Source organism: Neoarius graeffei, chromosome 28 (genome assembly GCF_027579695.1).
Source record: "Neoarius graeffei isolate fNeoGra1 chromosome 28, fNeoGra1.pri, whole genome shotgun sequence".
Taxonomy (NCBI): domain Eukaryota; kingdom Metazoa; phylum Chordata; class Actinopteri; order Siluriformes; family Ariidae; genus Neoarius; species Neoarius graeffei.
Genome location: NC_083596.1, coordinates 28216527 through 28231894, shown reverse-complemented (window position 1 = coordinate 28231894; position 15368 = coordinate 28216527). Strand labels below are relative to the sequence as shown.

The 15368-nt window shown below is 40.8% G+C and overlaps 1 protein-coding gene across 2 annotated transcripts in view; it reads left to right on the top strand.

The window, feature by feature from the left end:
- The first annotated feature begins 8072 nt into the window (after nucleotides 1-8072).
- ppp6c (protein phosphatase 6, catalytic subunit) overlaps nucleotides 8073-15368 on the top strand; it is a 95836-nt gene continuing 88540 nt past the window's right edge. For both annotated transcript variants that reach the window (XM_060913342.1, XM_060913341.1), the window contains exon 1: nucleotides 8073-8178. In XM_060913342.1, the coding sequence (XP_060769325.1) occupies nucleotides 8104-8178 (75 nt within the window). In that variant the 5' untranslated portion in view covers nucleotides 8073-8103. The remainder of the gene's footprint in view (nucleotides 8179-15368) is intronic.

Genomic DNA, 15368 nt, shown 5'->3' with positions numbered 1-15368 from the left:
ATTCTCAATGTTTACACAGCACCGGACCAGACACGATCTGGATTGAATACGTGGACCCTGGCGGATTCCCGTTTCCCGGCGTTTCCAGGCGTTTTAATGTAAACGGACAGTGCATCCGCGAAGAAAACGAGACAGATACGGTCTAATGTAAACTTGGCCATAGTCTTCACACAGAACTAATAGCCCTACATTCTAATGTAATTTAAGATAATGAAATGTAAATAATGCCAATACTTCAGGTAGCTGAGCAATACACTCAGTTCAGTTCAGTTTTGACTTTTATGTCAGACAAAACTCCACAGTTATGATGGCACAGTTTTAGAATTGTTGAAGTAAATGTGTTATGAGCCAAACTTACATTACAGGCAATGGTGAGAACACTCTGTTTCAGAGAATGCATGCAAATGGATCTCAATTCAAGACAGCCAGATAGACTGATGCCTTTACATTACTGCTCAGAATGTCTCTATACACATAGAGACACCCACAAATAACACACAAACTCTCAGTCTCTCTCTCTCTCTCTCACACACACACACACACACACACACACACACACACACTATTATTATAAGGTGTAATACTAAAGCTTACAATTCAGTAGTTCACACCCTTTCTGTCATGTGTATGCTGCAATGTAAATAATGCCAATACTTTAAGTAACTGGTACTTTAGGTATGTATACTCAGTTCAAGAGTTCACTACCTTTCTACTTTTATGTCAGATAAAACACCACAGTTATGGTGCCACAGTTGTAGAATTGTTAAAATAAATGTGTCCACCACCAAATCTATCCTTGGTTTGTTATTTATTTATTTAAGTTGTGCCGGGGGGGGTGCTGTCAGCCATGCTTGACCTCGGTATTTGAAAAATCCTGGTTACGGCCCTGCTTGGGGGGCCCCCATGTTCAATGTGATGGTGCTGGAGGGGTTGCTGCCGACCCGTACAGCCTGTGGTCTCCCCGTCAGGAAGTCCAGCAGCCAGTTGCACAGGGAGGTGTTGAGTCCCAGCTGGTCCAGTTTATGAATGAGCTGCTGAGGAATGATTGTGTTGAATGCTGAACTAAAGTCTATGAACAGCATTCTGACATACGAGTCTTTTGTCTCCAGGTGGGTGAGGGCTGAGTGGAGGGCAGTGGAGATGGCGTCATCAGTCGAACAGTTGGACTAATATGCAAACTGGAAAGGGTCCAGGGCGGGGGGGAGGGCAGACTTGATATGCCGCATGACTAGCCGCCCGAAGCACTTCATGAGGATGGGAGTGAGTGCAACCGGGTGGTAGTCCTTGAAGCAGGAGGGAGATGGCTTTTTCAGGACTGGGATGATGGTGGTGGCTTTGAGGCATGTGGGGACAACAGCCTGGCTCAATGAGATGTTGAAGATGTCTGTAAAGACATCTGTGAGCTCCTCGGCACAGTCTCTCAGGACACGACCAGGAATGTTATCAGGACCCAGGGCTTTCTGTACATTTGTCGTCCTGAGAGCTCTCCTCATGCTGTCTGGGGACAGCGTCAACACCTGGTCGACGGGAGGTGGTGGGGTCTTCTGTGCCGTGGTGCTGTTGTCTGCCTCAAAGCAAGCGAAGAAGTTGTTCAACTGATTCAGCAGAGAGGTGGGGTTATCACAGGTCTGCGGTGAGGGCTTGTAGTCCGTGATGGTCTGAATCCCCCGCCACAGGTTCCTGGTGTCCTGCTGTTATTGAAGTAGTCAGCAATGTTCCTGGAATACTGTCTCTTGGCCACCCTGATGCCTTGTGACAGGTTGGCTTTAGCTGTCCTCAGGCCCACCTTGTCCCCAGCTCTGAAGACGGCGTTCAGAGCCCTCAGGAGCCTGTGGACTTCCCCTGTCAGCCATGGCTTCTGATTTGCCCAAATGGAGATGGTTCTGGTGACTGTAACGTCATCCATGCACTTCCTCATGTAGGCAGTGATGGTCTCCGTGTACTCCTGGAGGCCTGTAGTGTTGTTGTAGGTGGCCGCCTTTCTGAACATGCTCCAGTCAGTGGTGGAAAAACAGTCCTGGAGTGCCTCTGAGGACCCCTCTGGCCACACACGTACCTGCTTTGTAGCTGGTTTGGTGACTTTAACCAGTGGCCTGTATGCTGGCATTAGCATAACAGTGGAGTGATCTGAGGCCCCAAGGTGGGGGAGGGGGAGAGCTTTGTAGGTGCCTTTATGCATGGTGTAAACATTGTCCAGAGTATTGTTTCCACGTGTGGGAAAGTTGATATGTCCATAGAGTTTTGGAAACACGCTTTTGGGGTTTGCATGGTTGAAATCCCCAGCCAGGATGAGGAAAGCATCTGGGTGGGCTGTCTGCTGCTCACTGATGTGCTGATAGAGTTCATTCAGTGCTTCACTCCTGTTGTTATTGGAGCCGGGAGGGATGTATCTTGCTACCACCAATATGGTTGTAAATTCCCTCGGCAGGTAGAATGGCTGGCACTTAATAATTATAAACTCCACCAGTGGTGAGCAGTGTTTGCAGACCACGACAGCATCGCAGCACCAGGCATCACTGATGTAAACACAGAGTCCTCCGCCGCGAGTCTTCCCCCCCTCGACTAGCACTCTGTCTGACCGGTAGCATGTTAGCCGGGCTTGCTGAATGGCACAGTCCGGGACACTGTCGTTAAGCCATGTTTCCACAAACACAAGGACACAACACTCACTCACAGACTTAGAAGATGAGCGGAGTAGGCGGACATAATCCAGCTTGTTGTCCAGCAAGCGTAGGTTGGCCAGAGTGATGGTAGGGATAGCTGGCCGGTGAGGGCTAGCCGCTAGCCTAGCCCAGATACCTCCATGCTTGCCCCTCTTCTGCTTCTGCATGTACTGCCTGTGGCACCTCCACTGTGGGCTGGATGCAGGAGTGGGGGTCGGTGGTTGAGCAGGCCTCCGGAGCAAACCGTAGTTGCATAGCACTTCTGTGTCTGCTGGATTTATATCCATGAATATAGTTCTGCGGATGTCGAGCAGAAACTCACGGGAGTATGTGCGCCTTAAGACTGATGGACGTGACAAAGATGAACAGATACACGCTGTTTTAAAACACAAAAAACACAAAAACGCCATTCTGTCGGGACGGAGAGGAGCTGCTGCGTGTGTACATGCCACCATCTTGGAAGTCAGAAAAAGATTCAGATTTCTGCCTGGTATATAGTTTCCGTGTCGAAATTGGTAGGTGTTTGGAGTGCCCCAAGATGAAAAAAAACCTGAAATGTACATTGTTTTAGCCAATTGATTGGCAATAGGATTTGCAATATCTTGCATGATCTTGAAATGGCAAACCAATAAATTTACATTTCACCATGCAAACAGGAAGTCTGTCATAAATTCATCATGCAGTGCCTGATATGCCTAAAACTTCACACGTTATAAGCCATAATGGTTCTGATGACATCCACATGCCCATACTGACCCTCTGGTATAGCCCCACCATTTGGACCAGGACAGTAACGACTCCATTGCCAAAAAATTAAAACTCATGAAATTAGGTACACACATCAATCCTGACAACCACTTCTCAGGGATAGAGGCGTGGCACCGGTTGTGTCCAGGGGACTCCACAGCACCCCCATATATCATTGAGACTCCTGCCTGGTATATGGCTTCACCTATCCATGTCAAATTTGGTAGGTGTGTGGAGTGTCCCTCGATGAAAAAAATTGCAATATACATCGCAATACTGGGAGCACTGTGAGAGTCATGTTCTTTGACTTCTTCAGTGCTTTCAGCACAATCCAGCCATCGCTGCTTAGGGGGAAGCTGGAGGGAGCTGGTGTCGACTGCCACCTGGCTGCATGGATCATCTACTACCTCATTAACAGATCGCAGTATGTGAGGCTCCCCGACTGTGTGTCTGATGTGGTAGTCTGCAGCACGGAGGCTCCACAGGGTACAGTGCGCTCTTTACACTTTACACATCTGACTTCAGCTACAACATGGACAGCTGCCACCTCCAGAAGTTCTCAAATGATACAGACATTGTTGGACGTGTGTCAGAGGGGGACAATATGGAGTACAGAAAGGTCATCACCAACTTTGTCGCCTGGTCCGAACTGAACCACCTGCGCATCAACGCCAGCAAGACAAAGGAGGTGGTGATCGATTTCAGAAGGACGGCTCCTCAAATTGCACCAGTGAACATCCAGGGTTTGGACATTGAGATCGTGGAGGAGTACAAATCCCTGGGTGTTCACCTCAACAAAAAACTGGACTGGACAAACAACACAGATGTCCTGTACAAGAAAGGCCAAAGTCGTCTCCACCTGTTGAGAAGACCGAGGTCTTTTGGTGTGTGCAGGACACTGCTTAGGACTTTTTATGACTCTGTGGTGGCATCAGTGATTTTCTCCACTGTGGTCTGCTGGGGCTGTGGAAGCTCAGACAGGGACAGGAAGAAACTTAATAAACTGGTCAGACTGTCCTCTGGACTCCATTGAGAAGGTGGGTGAGAGGAGGATGTTAAACAAGCTGACATCAATCATGGATAACCCCTCTCACCCCCTACATGAGGCTGTGGGGGCCTTAAGCAGCTCTTTTAGTAGTAGACTGCTACACCCACGGTGTAAGAAGGAGAGATACTGCAGGCCATTCATACCTACTGCTGTCAGACTGTATAACACCCACAACTTGTAATGTAGCACCAATAACCTGTTTGTAGTTATATTTGCACTACTTCACCACTACTACCTCTTCCATCTCTCATCAATACAATTATTATGTGCAATAATATAGGTCTTAAACTATTTTTATGCATACTTATATATATTATACAGAGTCTACCTGTAATGTGCAATTTTTTCTGAGCCTCTCAATCAGGCAATATTTCTATACTTTTTCACGGTAGATAATGCAAATAGCCCTCTGTATTTAATCTTTCATTTGTCAAATTTTTATTTCAGTTTTATTTTGTTATCTGTATGACATTTTCTTGCTACTGTAACATGTGAATTTCCCCGATGTGGGATCAGTAAAGTGAATCTAATCTAATCTAATCTAATCTAATCTAATCTAATCAGCCATACTCAACAGGAAGTGAGATATTTTTGGTTTTGTGCATTTTATCACATTATATTTTAACGAACTCCTCCGAGGGGGGTTGTTTGATTCATGCCATATTTGGTATCCATGATGTCAAGATGTTGCATATGTTAAATTGCGAAGGGATTTGTGATATCTCGCAAGAAGTTGAAATTGCATACCAATACATTTATATGTTACGCCACGCAAACAGGAAGTGTGTCATAAATGCACCATGCATTGTCTGATATGGCTAAAACTTCACAGGTTATAGGATATCATTGTTTTGATGTCATCGAAATTCCCAATTTGACCCTTTGGTATAGCGCCACCATATGGAACTGGACAGTAATGATTCTATTGCCTAAAAACTCTGACTCATGTAATTTGGTACACACATCAGTCCTGGCCACTGCTACTCAGGGAGAGAACCGTGGCCCCGGGGTTGTCCGTGAGAATCCATATAGACTGGTACCAAAATCCAGAATTGTGACACCTAAAGGCATTTTTGAGACAAAGTTGGCAAACAGTCTTATTTTGTCAATTTGGGTGTGCCGAATTCAAATCTGCAATATGCCGAGCTCTATCTGACCTCTGTTGACCTCTAGAGGTCATTGAACTTTGGGCCTGTAAACGTCTCAGCTGAACCCAGTTTCTCAGCTTTCTAAGGAATGAAATGTACTAAAATGATTAATGAAGTTAGCAAATGGCCTTGTTTGTTAAATGTTTGGGTGCTGAATTCATTTTTCATTTGTAAAACGACATATGACCTCTGATAACCTCAAGGTCATTAAACTTGGCCTATAGGCCTATGCATTTAACGGCATTTTTAAACTGACTTTACTCCCCCAAAAAGAATATGAACAAACAAAAAACAAATAGAAAGGAACAAATACAACATTAAATGCCAGTCCATGTACATGTGACTTACTTTTCACAATGAGAATGCCTAGGCGATCACCTTACATAACGTTGCATTACATTTAGCGGTTATTGTTTATACAAAGCTACTGAAAAAAGGACAGATTCAGCAGCATACAAAATGTGGGGGCATACAGGGTATACAGGTTAATCAGGGTTAGTATATCACACACACACATCACATTATCTCTAGCCGCTTTATCCTTCTACAGGGTCGCAGGCAAGCTGGAGCCTATCCCAGCTGACTACGGGCGAAAGGCGGGGTACACCCTGGACAAGTCGCCAGGTCATCACAGGGCTGACAAATAGACACAGACAACCATTCACACTCACATTCACACCTACGGTCAATTTAGAGTCACCAGTTAACCTAACCTGCATGTCTTTGGACTGTGGGGGAAACCAGAGCACCTGGAGGAAACCCACGTGGACACGGGGAGAACATGCAAACTCCGCACAGAAAGGCCCTCGCCGGCCCCGGGGCTCGAACCCAGGACCTTCTTGCTGTGAGGCGACAGCGCTAACCACTACACCACCGTGCCGCCGGGTTAGTATATATGAGAGTTTTTTTCTTTGTTGTTTGTTTTTGTCTTTGTTGTTGTTTGTGTTTTGTTTTGTTTTAAACAGGGTAAAGCCTTTACAAAAAACAAACAACAAAGAAAAAAACTCTCATATATACTAACCCTGATTAACCTGTATACCCTGTATGCCCCCACATTTTGTATGCTGCTGAATCTGTCCTTTTTTCAGTAGCTTTGTATAAACAATAACCGCTAAATGTAATGCAATGTTATGTAAGGTGATCGCCTAGGCATTCTCATTGTGAAAAGTAAGTCACATGTACATGGACTGGCATTTAATGTTGTATTTGTTCCTTTCTATTTGTTTTTTGTCTGTTCATATTCTTTTTGGGGGAGTAAAGTCAGTTTAAAAATGCCGTTAAATGCATAGGCCTATAGGCCAAGTTTAATGACCTTGAGGTTATCAGAGGTCATATGTCGTTTTACAAATGAAAAATGAATTCAGCACCCAAACATTTAACAAACAAGGCCATTTGCTAACTTCATTAATCATTTTAGTACATTTCATTCCTTAGAAAGCTGAGAAACTGGGTTCAGCTGAGACGTTTACAGGCCCAAAGTTCAATGACCTCTAGAGGTCAACAGAGGTCAGATAGAGCTCGGCATATTGCAGATTTGAATACGGCACACCCAAAGTGACAAAATAAGACTGTTTGCCGACTTTGTCTCAAAAATGCCTTTAACTCCTTAAATAAGCACTTTTTTGAATTTTGGTACCAGTCTAATAGCGCCCCTACATTTCATTGAGACTTCTGCCCGGTATATAGTTTCGCCTGTCTGGGTCAACTTTTGCAGGTGTGTGGAGTTCCCCAAGACAAATGAAATTTATTAGGCATGTACAACAGGAAGTGCGTTTGACGTGTTACATTTTGATGTACTTCTCAGGCGTTTTGTTGGATCCATGCCATATTTGGTACACATGATGCCAAGATCTTGCTGACTTTGAATTGCGAAGGGATTTGGAACAACTGGCAAGCTCTTGAAATGGCAAAAAAAAAAAAAAAAAACATTTCGATGTTACGCCACGCAAACAGGAAGTGTGTCATAAATTCATTGTGCATTACCTGATATGGCTAAAACGTCACAGATTATAGGATAGAATGGTTTTGATGTCATCTAAATTCCCAGTTGACTATAAAAGACTATGATCCTGATGGGTGATGCATAATGTCTCTCTTTTTTCATACAGTAGCGTCGTCTAAACCAGTTATGTAATACTACATTCGACTTAGATACTTTAGCTTCGTCGATTCAATCATTTTCATCATTCAATCACATAGCTACAACATATTCTGACCATGATTATGTGGTTACTGAAGATGAATTCATGCATTTTTGTCTCTCATAGCAATTTTGTCTACAAAAGCCATATATACATCATATTGGTCTGTACATGAAAAATATAAAACAACGGCCTTTAAATCCTATTATACAGTGGGCTATATAGTGTATCAAATAATGTGCTCTATAATTCGTTTCAAATTGTCTACTTTTTGTCCAATAGGCCACCAGATCGGCCTCTGAGCTGTGACGTAGTGGCACTTCCTTTTCGCTGGAGAATGAGTTATTGTTCTTAAAATGGCGCCGTTGGACCTGGACAAGTATGTTGAAATTGCAAGACAGTGTAAATATCTTCCAGAGAACGACCTCAAGGTTAGTTGAATCTTCGTTCATATCGAGAGTTTAAGAATAACAACCGTACAACTAGTAAAATCAACCTTCTATTTAATCGTGGGTAAAGCGTGCCATACTGCTAAGTATTAGCAAGGTAGGGCTAGCTAGCTGCGCTAGCAAAAGGCTAGGGTGGGAATGTTCTTTTTGTAGCATTATCTCTCCCCCTATTCTTGTATAATATCGCCTTTAACACTAGATTATATAACGCGCTTATTTGGTTATTGGATGTTGTTCGTGAGTAGCCAATCTCACCGCAGGGGCGGAACATTTGTAGTCAAACCAAAGTAGGAGGTGGGATTTCTCGGAATATGGTTAAGGAAAAATAAGCAAGATAGCATCCGAATGGCTTCTTTTTCTTTAAATGATTAGTGTTGCTTAAAATTATTCCACCTTGACCATTCCGCTGCGAGTCTACAAAAGCTCACTTTTAACGAGTGTGAGAACTAGACATTAGTGTCCTGCCTTAGCTATTAAAAAAAATAGCTAGTTCAAGTTAGCTAGCGAGCATTAGCTAGTAATGTTACTAGATAAACTGTTGGTTCCTCTTTCAAATATAAACTCACGCAGTCGCGTGGTTGTGTTGCCGATTTTTATTTTATTGTATTGTTTTCTACAGAGCTACAGTTAATTTTGTATTTTTTGGCCGTGTAGTTAGGTAACTAGCATTAATTGTACAATGGACGACTGAGCCACCTTCCTGATAATGGGTATGTGAGCAACATTTTCAACGTGGTTGAATGGTAGAACAAATAGTACAGAGAGAAAGCGTTTGAAAAAAAACCCTTTTTAAAATGATAAAGATCAAGTTTATAGGTTGAACAATAACAAAACGCTGGTATTTTGAAACTTGCATTAATTGGCCTATTTTGTTTTCCATGAAAATTAAAACAAACTTACTTGAAGCATAAAAATAGGATTTTTTTTTTTGGTCATGATTTTTAAATTTATTTAATTTTGGCTAGCGATTTGCGAGCCTTGGGTTTGCAGGCGGAAGATGCACTTGATAGAAAACGTTGGAAGTGTGCGCTTCGTAATTTCCATGCACCGTCTGACACACCATAGGTGTCCCACAGACGTTAACGGGATAAGTAAGTTAGTTTGAGATGTTGAGTCTAATTAGAGCTCTATCTCAGACTTAAGTTTGTCATTGAAAAAAAACTTTAAATATTCTATTCAAACACTTGTGTTGAAATTAACTTAAGGCACTGGAAAGGGTGCCTCTGGTTGAATTCTGGAGGGCTGCAAGAATTTTTTTCATCCCAGCCAAAGGGGATGCCCCACTTCCTTCTCCTCACATAAGCTCACTGCTCCCTCTTCAGCACAGTTATCAGCTATGCAATTTTACATTATCTAAATGTTGAGTGCTTCAGTTTTTCCTCTTTCTCACTTGAGAGAAGTGAGATTTCTTAACGTGTTATTCAATTATGTTTTAGTAACCTTGTATCGTGACTTGTATTGGCAACTAATTGCAATTAAGTATTATAGTTATTGGCCTATTCGGTTTTTAGCCATGTTGAATTTAGTTCGTTTGGTCCACGGCAGCTGTCACTTATCTATGCGATCTTCACGAGACTTTGAAATGTGACCTGTCATTGCCACCAAACTGTTTTCCAAATTAAATATTGCACAAAAACGAGTTTAAATGACGATTACTGCCTACTTTTTTCAAACTTTCCTGATTGCTATCAAAACAAACAAAACTTCTGGCTTGATTACATCAGCATTCGAAAGGGGGCGCGTGCGTCTTTTGACAAGTGTTGGTCACTTTGATTTCTGCTGTACGTTTTACTTCTGTCCTACAATGTCTCGCACAGGTCTCAGCGAATCTTGTTTGCGGCCATTGCTTTGATATAGGGACTGATATTCCATAGCGCATTTCAAACAGTCATAAGTTGCTATAGCAGTGACAAAATGGCTATCAAAAATGCATTCCTATATTTAATGAAATGAGAATTTTGATAAACTTGCCTTCAGTTCTCCTTTAATAATCTAGTGTCAAGTATAATGGAATGCAGCATCACTTCCTGTTACAGATGAGAGCCCAATAATTAAATAAATGCAATAAAAACTGTTTAAAAAAATTGTAGGTATTGTGTTTAAAACTGTATGGATGTGCCAAAAGCCAACATAAAACCATGCATACAGGGGATTTTCAGTCAAAAGGAATTAATGATCCAAAAGTGGAGTCTGGTCAAATAATGCAAGAACTTATTGCCATGTTTGTGGACAGCACGCAAGCAAGTTATTAAAACCAATCAGTAAACTTAAAAGAAGTGGATATTGAAGTCATTCAATGGGATAGATCCTCACACATTAACAAAGGATTTTTTTTTTCCTATGAGTTGGAAAATTATCTATTGATTTCCCCGACATCTCAAACTACCTGGTGCTGCAGACATCGTTCTACACGGTTAGGCAAATGAAAACCTGGAAGAGCATGGGGGCATTACCCCCCCCATAAAACTTTGAACTGAATGAGTTCAAGATGAGCACAAGAAGTGGTAAATCGTATCCTATCTGTAGCATGTCTCCAGAGTTCAAAACCTAACAGGGCTTGACATGAACTTTTAAGGGGGGTTAATTTCCACTTGCCCCCTATTTTGCAAGTCTTTATTTATTTATGGAAACCAGAGAATAGCTGTGAATTGCAACATAAAACGAGGAACACACATTGAGTTGAAGTTTGGTTATCCGTTACTTTTTACTTGTAACGGACAATAACAGTTTTATCCAAAATAGTTTTTCCTGCCTTAGTTGACTTATTTCCTTTTCACATGCATGCAGCTGTTGTATAGTTCAATGTGTTTGTGTAGAACTCTCTGACTGTAGGTTCGTTACTCGATAATGTAGAAGTCATAAAATATAAATCTATAACAGTTTGTATGAAGAAAACTAAGGGTGCCAAGGCTTTTGAACAGTACTGTTTGGGAGTGTGTGTACACACACACACACGTATATGTATATATTTTATATATGTATATATTTTATATATGTATAAAATATTTTTATATATATATATATATATATATATATATATATATATATATATATATATATTAAAAAAGTGTACACACAAATTAAAAAAAATTTTATATATATGGGTAGATGACAGACCCCCAAAAAAGTTTTTTTTTTTTGTGAAACATCATTAATAAAGATGAAAATTACATTTATGTAGTATGAGAACCGATCTTTCAAAAAATACAAGTGGTCACAATCTTAAGACAACTAATTACCTATTTTTTTACATTTGTAATTCAATGCATGGCAAATGTCCTTTGGTGTGACATGCAAAGAATACAGAAATATACAGAGATGGCTTGAGAAAGTTTTATGTTCATATTCACACCCTTGTTATGCATTTCTAAGTTTTTATTTCACATGAAATCACCATTAAAGACATTTTTCCTACTTACAGATGGGACTAATGAGACTTTTCCTGGAAATGCTCAGATAACTTTCTTGTCAATTGTACAATTTTGTTGGAAACTGTACTAAATTTTGAGGTGACTATTTTGTGTCCCCACTTACAATATATGTTTTCTAAATACATTGATAACATTAAACAAAATTATGCAGGTTTTTAAAATGTCACACCATAGGACATCCAAGTCACACTAAAGGACGGAGAGAAAAACAAATACAAGACTTGGAGAGATAATAGATTTTGAACTTGTTTATTTTAAAATCTGAATGTACATTTTCTACATTTTGGAGCACAATTGGCTGCAGAGATGGGCCCGGCTCTTCTGCTCCTCCCACAGGCTCTTCTGGAGGATGTTCTGGTTCCACCCCTGGTTCTTCTGGGGGACGTTCTGGTTCCACCACTGGCTCCACCAGTATGCTTTCAGGAGACTGTGGGGTGGTGTCCAGAATAGCATTCAATGCTTCTTCCCTGGCTCTGCATCTTTTTTTGGATTCCTTCCATATCTTTCGCAAATGTTCTTGCTTCCTTTTTGGTACTGATTTGATATCAAAGGCACACAGTTTTCCTTCAGCCTTCCTTTGTTGATATCTGTTTTAAAAGAAAGTAGAAAATAGATTTGTAAAATACGTAGATTAATATTAATGTAACAGATAATAATCAGGAACTTGTGTTCAAACATGATATCCCTATTAATATCTCACATATTTGTATTATTGCAAAATGTTTTAGCATTATTTTGGGGAAAAACACGTAATATTACAGTCATTATGAGAGATAATTATAAGGCTATGACCTGTATTACCTGCCCGTCCTAACACATTATGATTGGTTTTCATTCAGTATGACCTCAAAAACTCTGTGCTGAAGGAATTCTAAAATGTATGTAAATCATGTGTTGTGCTGCAATAGTTTCCTTTACTTTCTCCGTCGCTCTGCAAGGATTGCCTCCCTTCTCTGTGGATCACTGTTGATTCGGTCTCTATACTTTCTTGTCCTTTCTCTCCCACTCATCTCGCCCTCAAATCTTACTGTTCTAAAAAAGGTCACAATTCATCAATATTGTTATGAAATCTCATCAATAAAGCTTTTAATTAAAGAACACTAGACAGTCTCTGGAATCAACAGCAAATATCCATTATATATCCATAAAAACAATGCCTGTATGCCAATGGTCAATAAAGAATGAAAAGAATAAATAAGATAAACTATAAATACAAAATTCAACTATAAATGAACTAAAATTACTTGTTTTCAAAGCACATTCTCAGAGATGCAGTCCTTTTGTGTGACACATTTGTCCTTTGGTGTGACAGTCCAATCTGTCACATCATAGGATATTTTCTGTCACACCAAATGACATTTAGCTTCAGTTGAAACCCCTGTCATTGCTAGCTTAGTTCTCCATTAGCATTTAGTGAAATACATTTGCGTATTTCTCCACAACAAGGTTAATAAAAACACAATTTTTTTAATCAAAAAATGTAATTTAAGGGTGTCACACCAAAGAACAACAGAACTTAACACTTTCACTGATGTGAAAACATTATTGAATATTTGATCAAGTCTGACAAAAACTTACCATGTGAACATGTCATGGGCTTCTTTGGGGTCTTCAGAAACATACATTTCAAGGCGGAGCTTCAGCAAGATGTAGTTGTCTATGAAATTGCCCGTGTAAAAATAGGAATTCGGTGTTACACCATAGGACGTCGTTTTTAGTGACGTTTCACAAATCCCTACATTTTTTGAAAAGTATGTATAGAAAAATGCATTAACACTTACTAAAATAGACACTTTCACAATTATGCCAGGGTTTTTATAAAAAGGCCTGACCTTATTATTTAATTATTTAAGTTACTACCTGTTAAATTGAGCTTGGAACAGTCACACCATGGGACAATTTCAACGTTTCGCTTAATTTTTTAGTTTTTTATTTTAAGTATGGATTTCTTAAAGTTACTTTGTTTTATTAAATAGAAGTTTAACCATTTACAACATTTTAAATTTTGAAAGAATGAATTAAAATACGTTTCAGATCGTTAGACAGCATAATTGCTATGTCACATCAACAACCCACATATATATAAAATATATACACACACACAGGGCTCCAGACTAACTTTTTGACCTAGGAGCACTGCTCCCAACCCCTAAAAAATTGGGCGCACCAGCAAAAATCTAGGCGCACCACTATAAAAGGTTGGGAGCACAAGCAAACGTCTTTGCCATACCAAGTATTACTCCTATTAATCAATGTTAACAGCCTTCCATTAAGAATCTGTAGAGATTATAAAAGAAAAAGCCCACATTCGTAGGTGCAAAAGAATTGGCAATGTGTGGTATTTTAGGTGGTTCTTGGGGAAGAAGGACAAATTACACCATTTGTTACAACCAACTGCTTTATTCCAGACTTGAACCTGCAGTCATGTCCAGGCATAACACTGATGTCAAGTCAAATACACAGCCAGGCATACTGACCTGACAGAACATCCTATGGAGCACTTGCATGTGACGTCACAGCCGATCCAGATTGTGACAGACGCCATCTTGTCGGTCAAACGCCATATTCCGCCTTCTACTTCTGGTTCTACTTCTACCTTTTCTTCTGGAAAACCCTACTATATACAATTCTACTACAACGGCTGCGGCTACAAGCTCTCCCTACCTGTGCACGGTTTTTGTTTTTTGTGTGTATTTTTGCGTGTTGTTCGTCTGTACCGGACTTCAATATCCACTACAACCGTATGGACTTGCTGGACATTGGTTTCCAGCAGAAAATGACGGTTTGTACCGATTTCCATCGCGTGCACAACATTCCGGACAAGAAAAAAAAAAAACATTCCGGACGAGATAGTGAGACCAGCGGGGTCTCCGTGAATTGTTATTGGAAGCAAAGCTAAGGAGGCGGCGCCGGGAGCAAAAGCGAGGCTGCAGGCAGAGCCGGCCTGTTGACTAAGCTCAGAAAACAGCCACTCAAACCTTCACTGCTAAGCCTCTACCTCTCCAACGCCAGGTAAACAAGATGGACGATTTGAAATTACAGCTGGAATTACCTTATTCTATTCTATAATCGGCTGGTCAGTGCTATACTCAATACTTAAGTGACTTACCCATCCAGTGAGGATCATTTTCTTGTTTACAAGATGCCACATCTGAGTCGCTGACAAATCCTGAATTTCTGTAAAGATAACTGTCCAGAGATTTATAAGCACGCAGTGCTTCACCACTGAACAGCGAGGGAAAGTTAATGAGGTAATTATACACGTCCGGGTATTCCGCTGGCAGTTCAACATCCACTGACACGGTCGTGAAAACTCCGTCCGGAAAGCCATAAGGGTCAATAATCTGTAGATCGTTTATTTTAGACATATATCTAGTTATCTGTTCATTAGAAAAATGAGCCGTGTAGTCCGTCGGTTGAAATTGATCCATTCTGTACACGAGTGCAGCAGTATTCAGCTGTGCTGTTGACCGACAAGATGGCGGCTGTGTACTTTCCGGTCACGTGACTGCAAGATCTCTATAGAGTGGTACACAGGCATACTGACCTGACAGAATATCCTATAGAACACAAGTCAACTGTTGAAAAAAAAATAGATAAACAAAAAATGATAAAAGCAGGCAGAGTCATGTGGAACTCTGCAATGAAGCGCTTCATCTTGTCTGAATAGAGACCACAGGGCCGCAGAAACTTCTGACCAATCATACACACGCTTACTAACCGTGTTTATCCTTATCAATC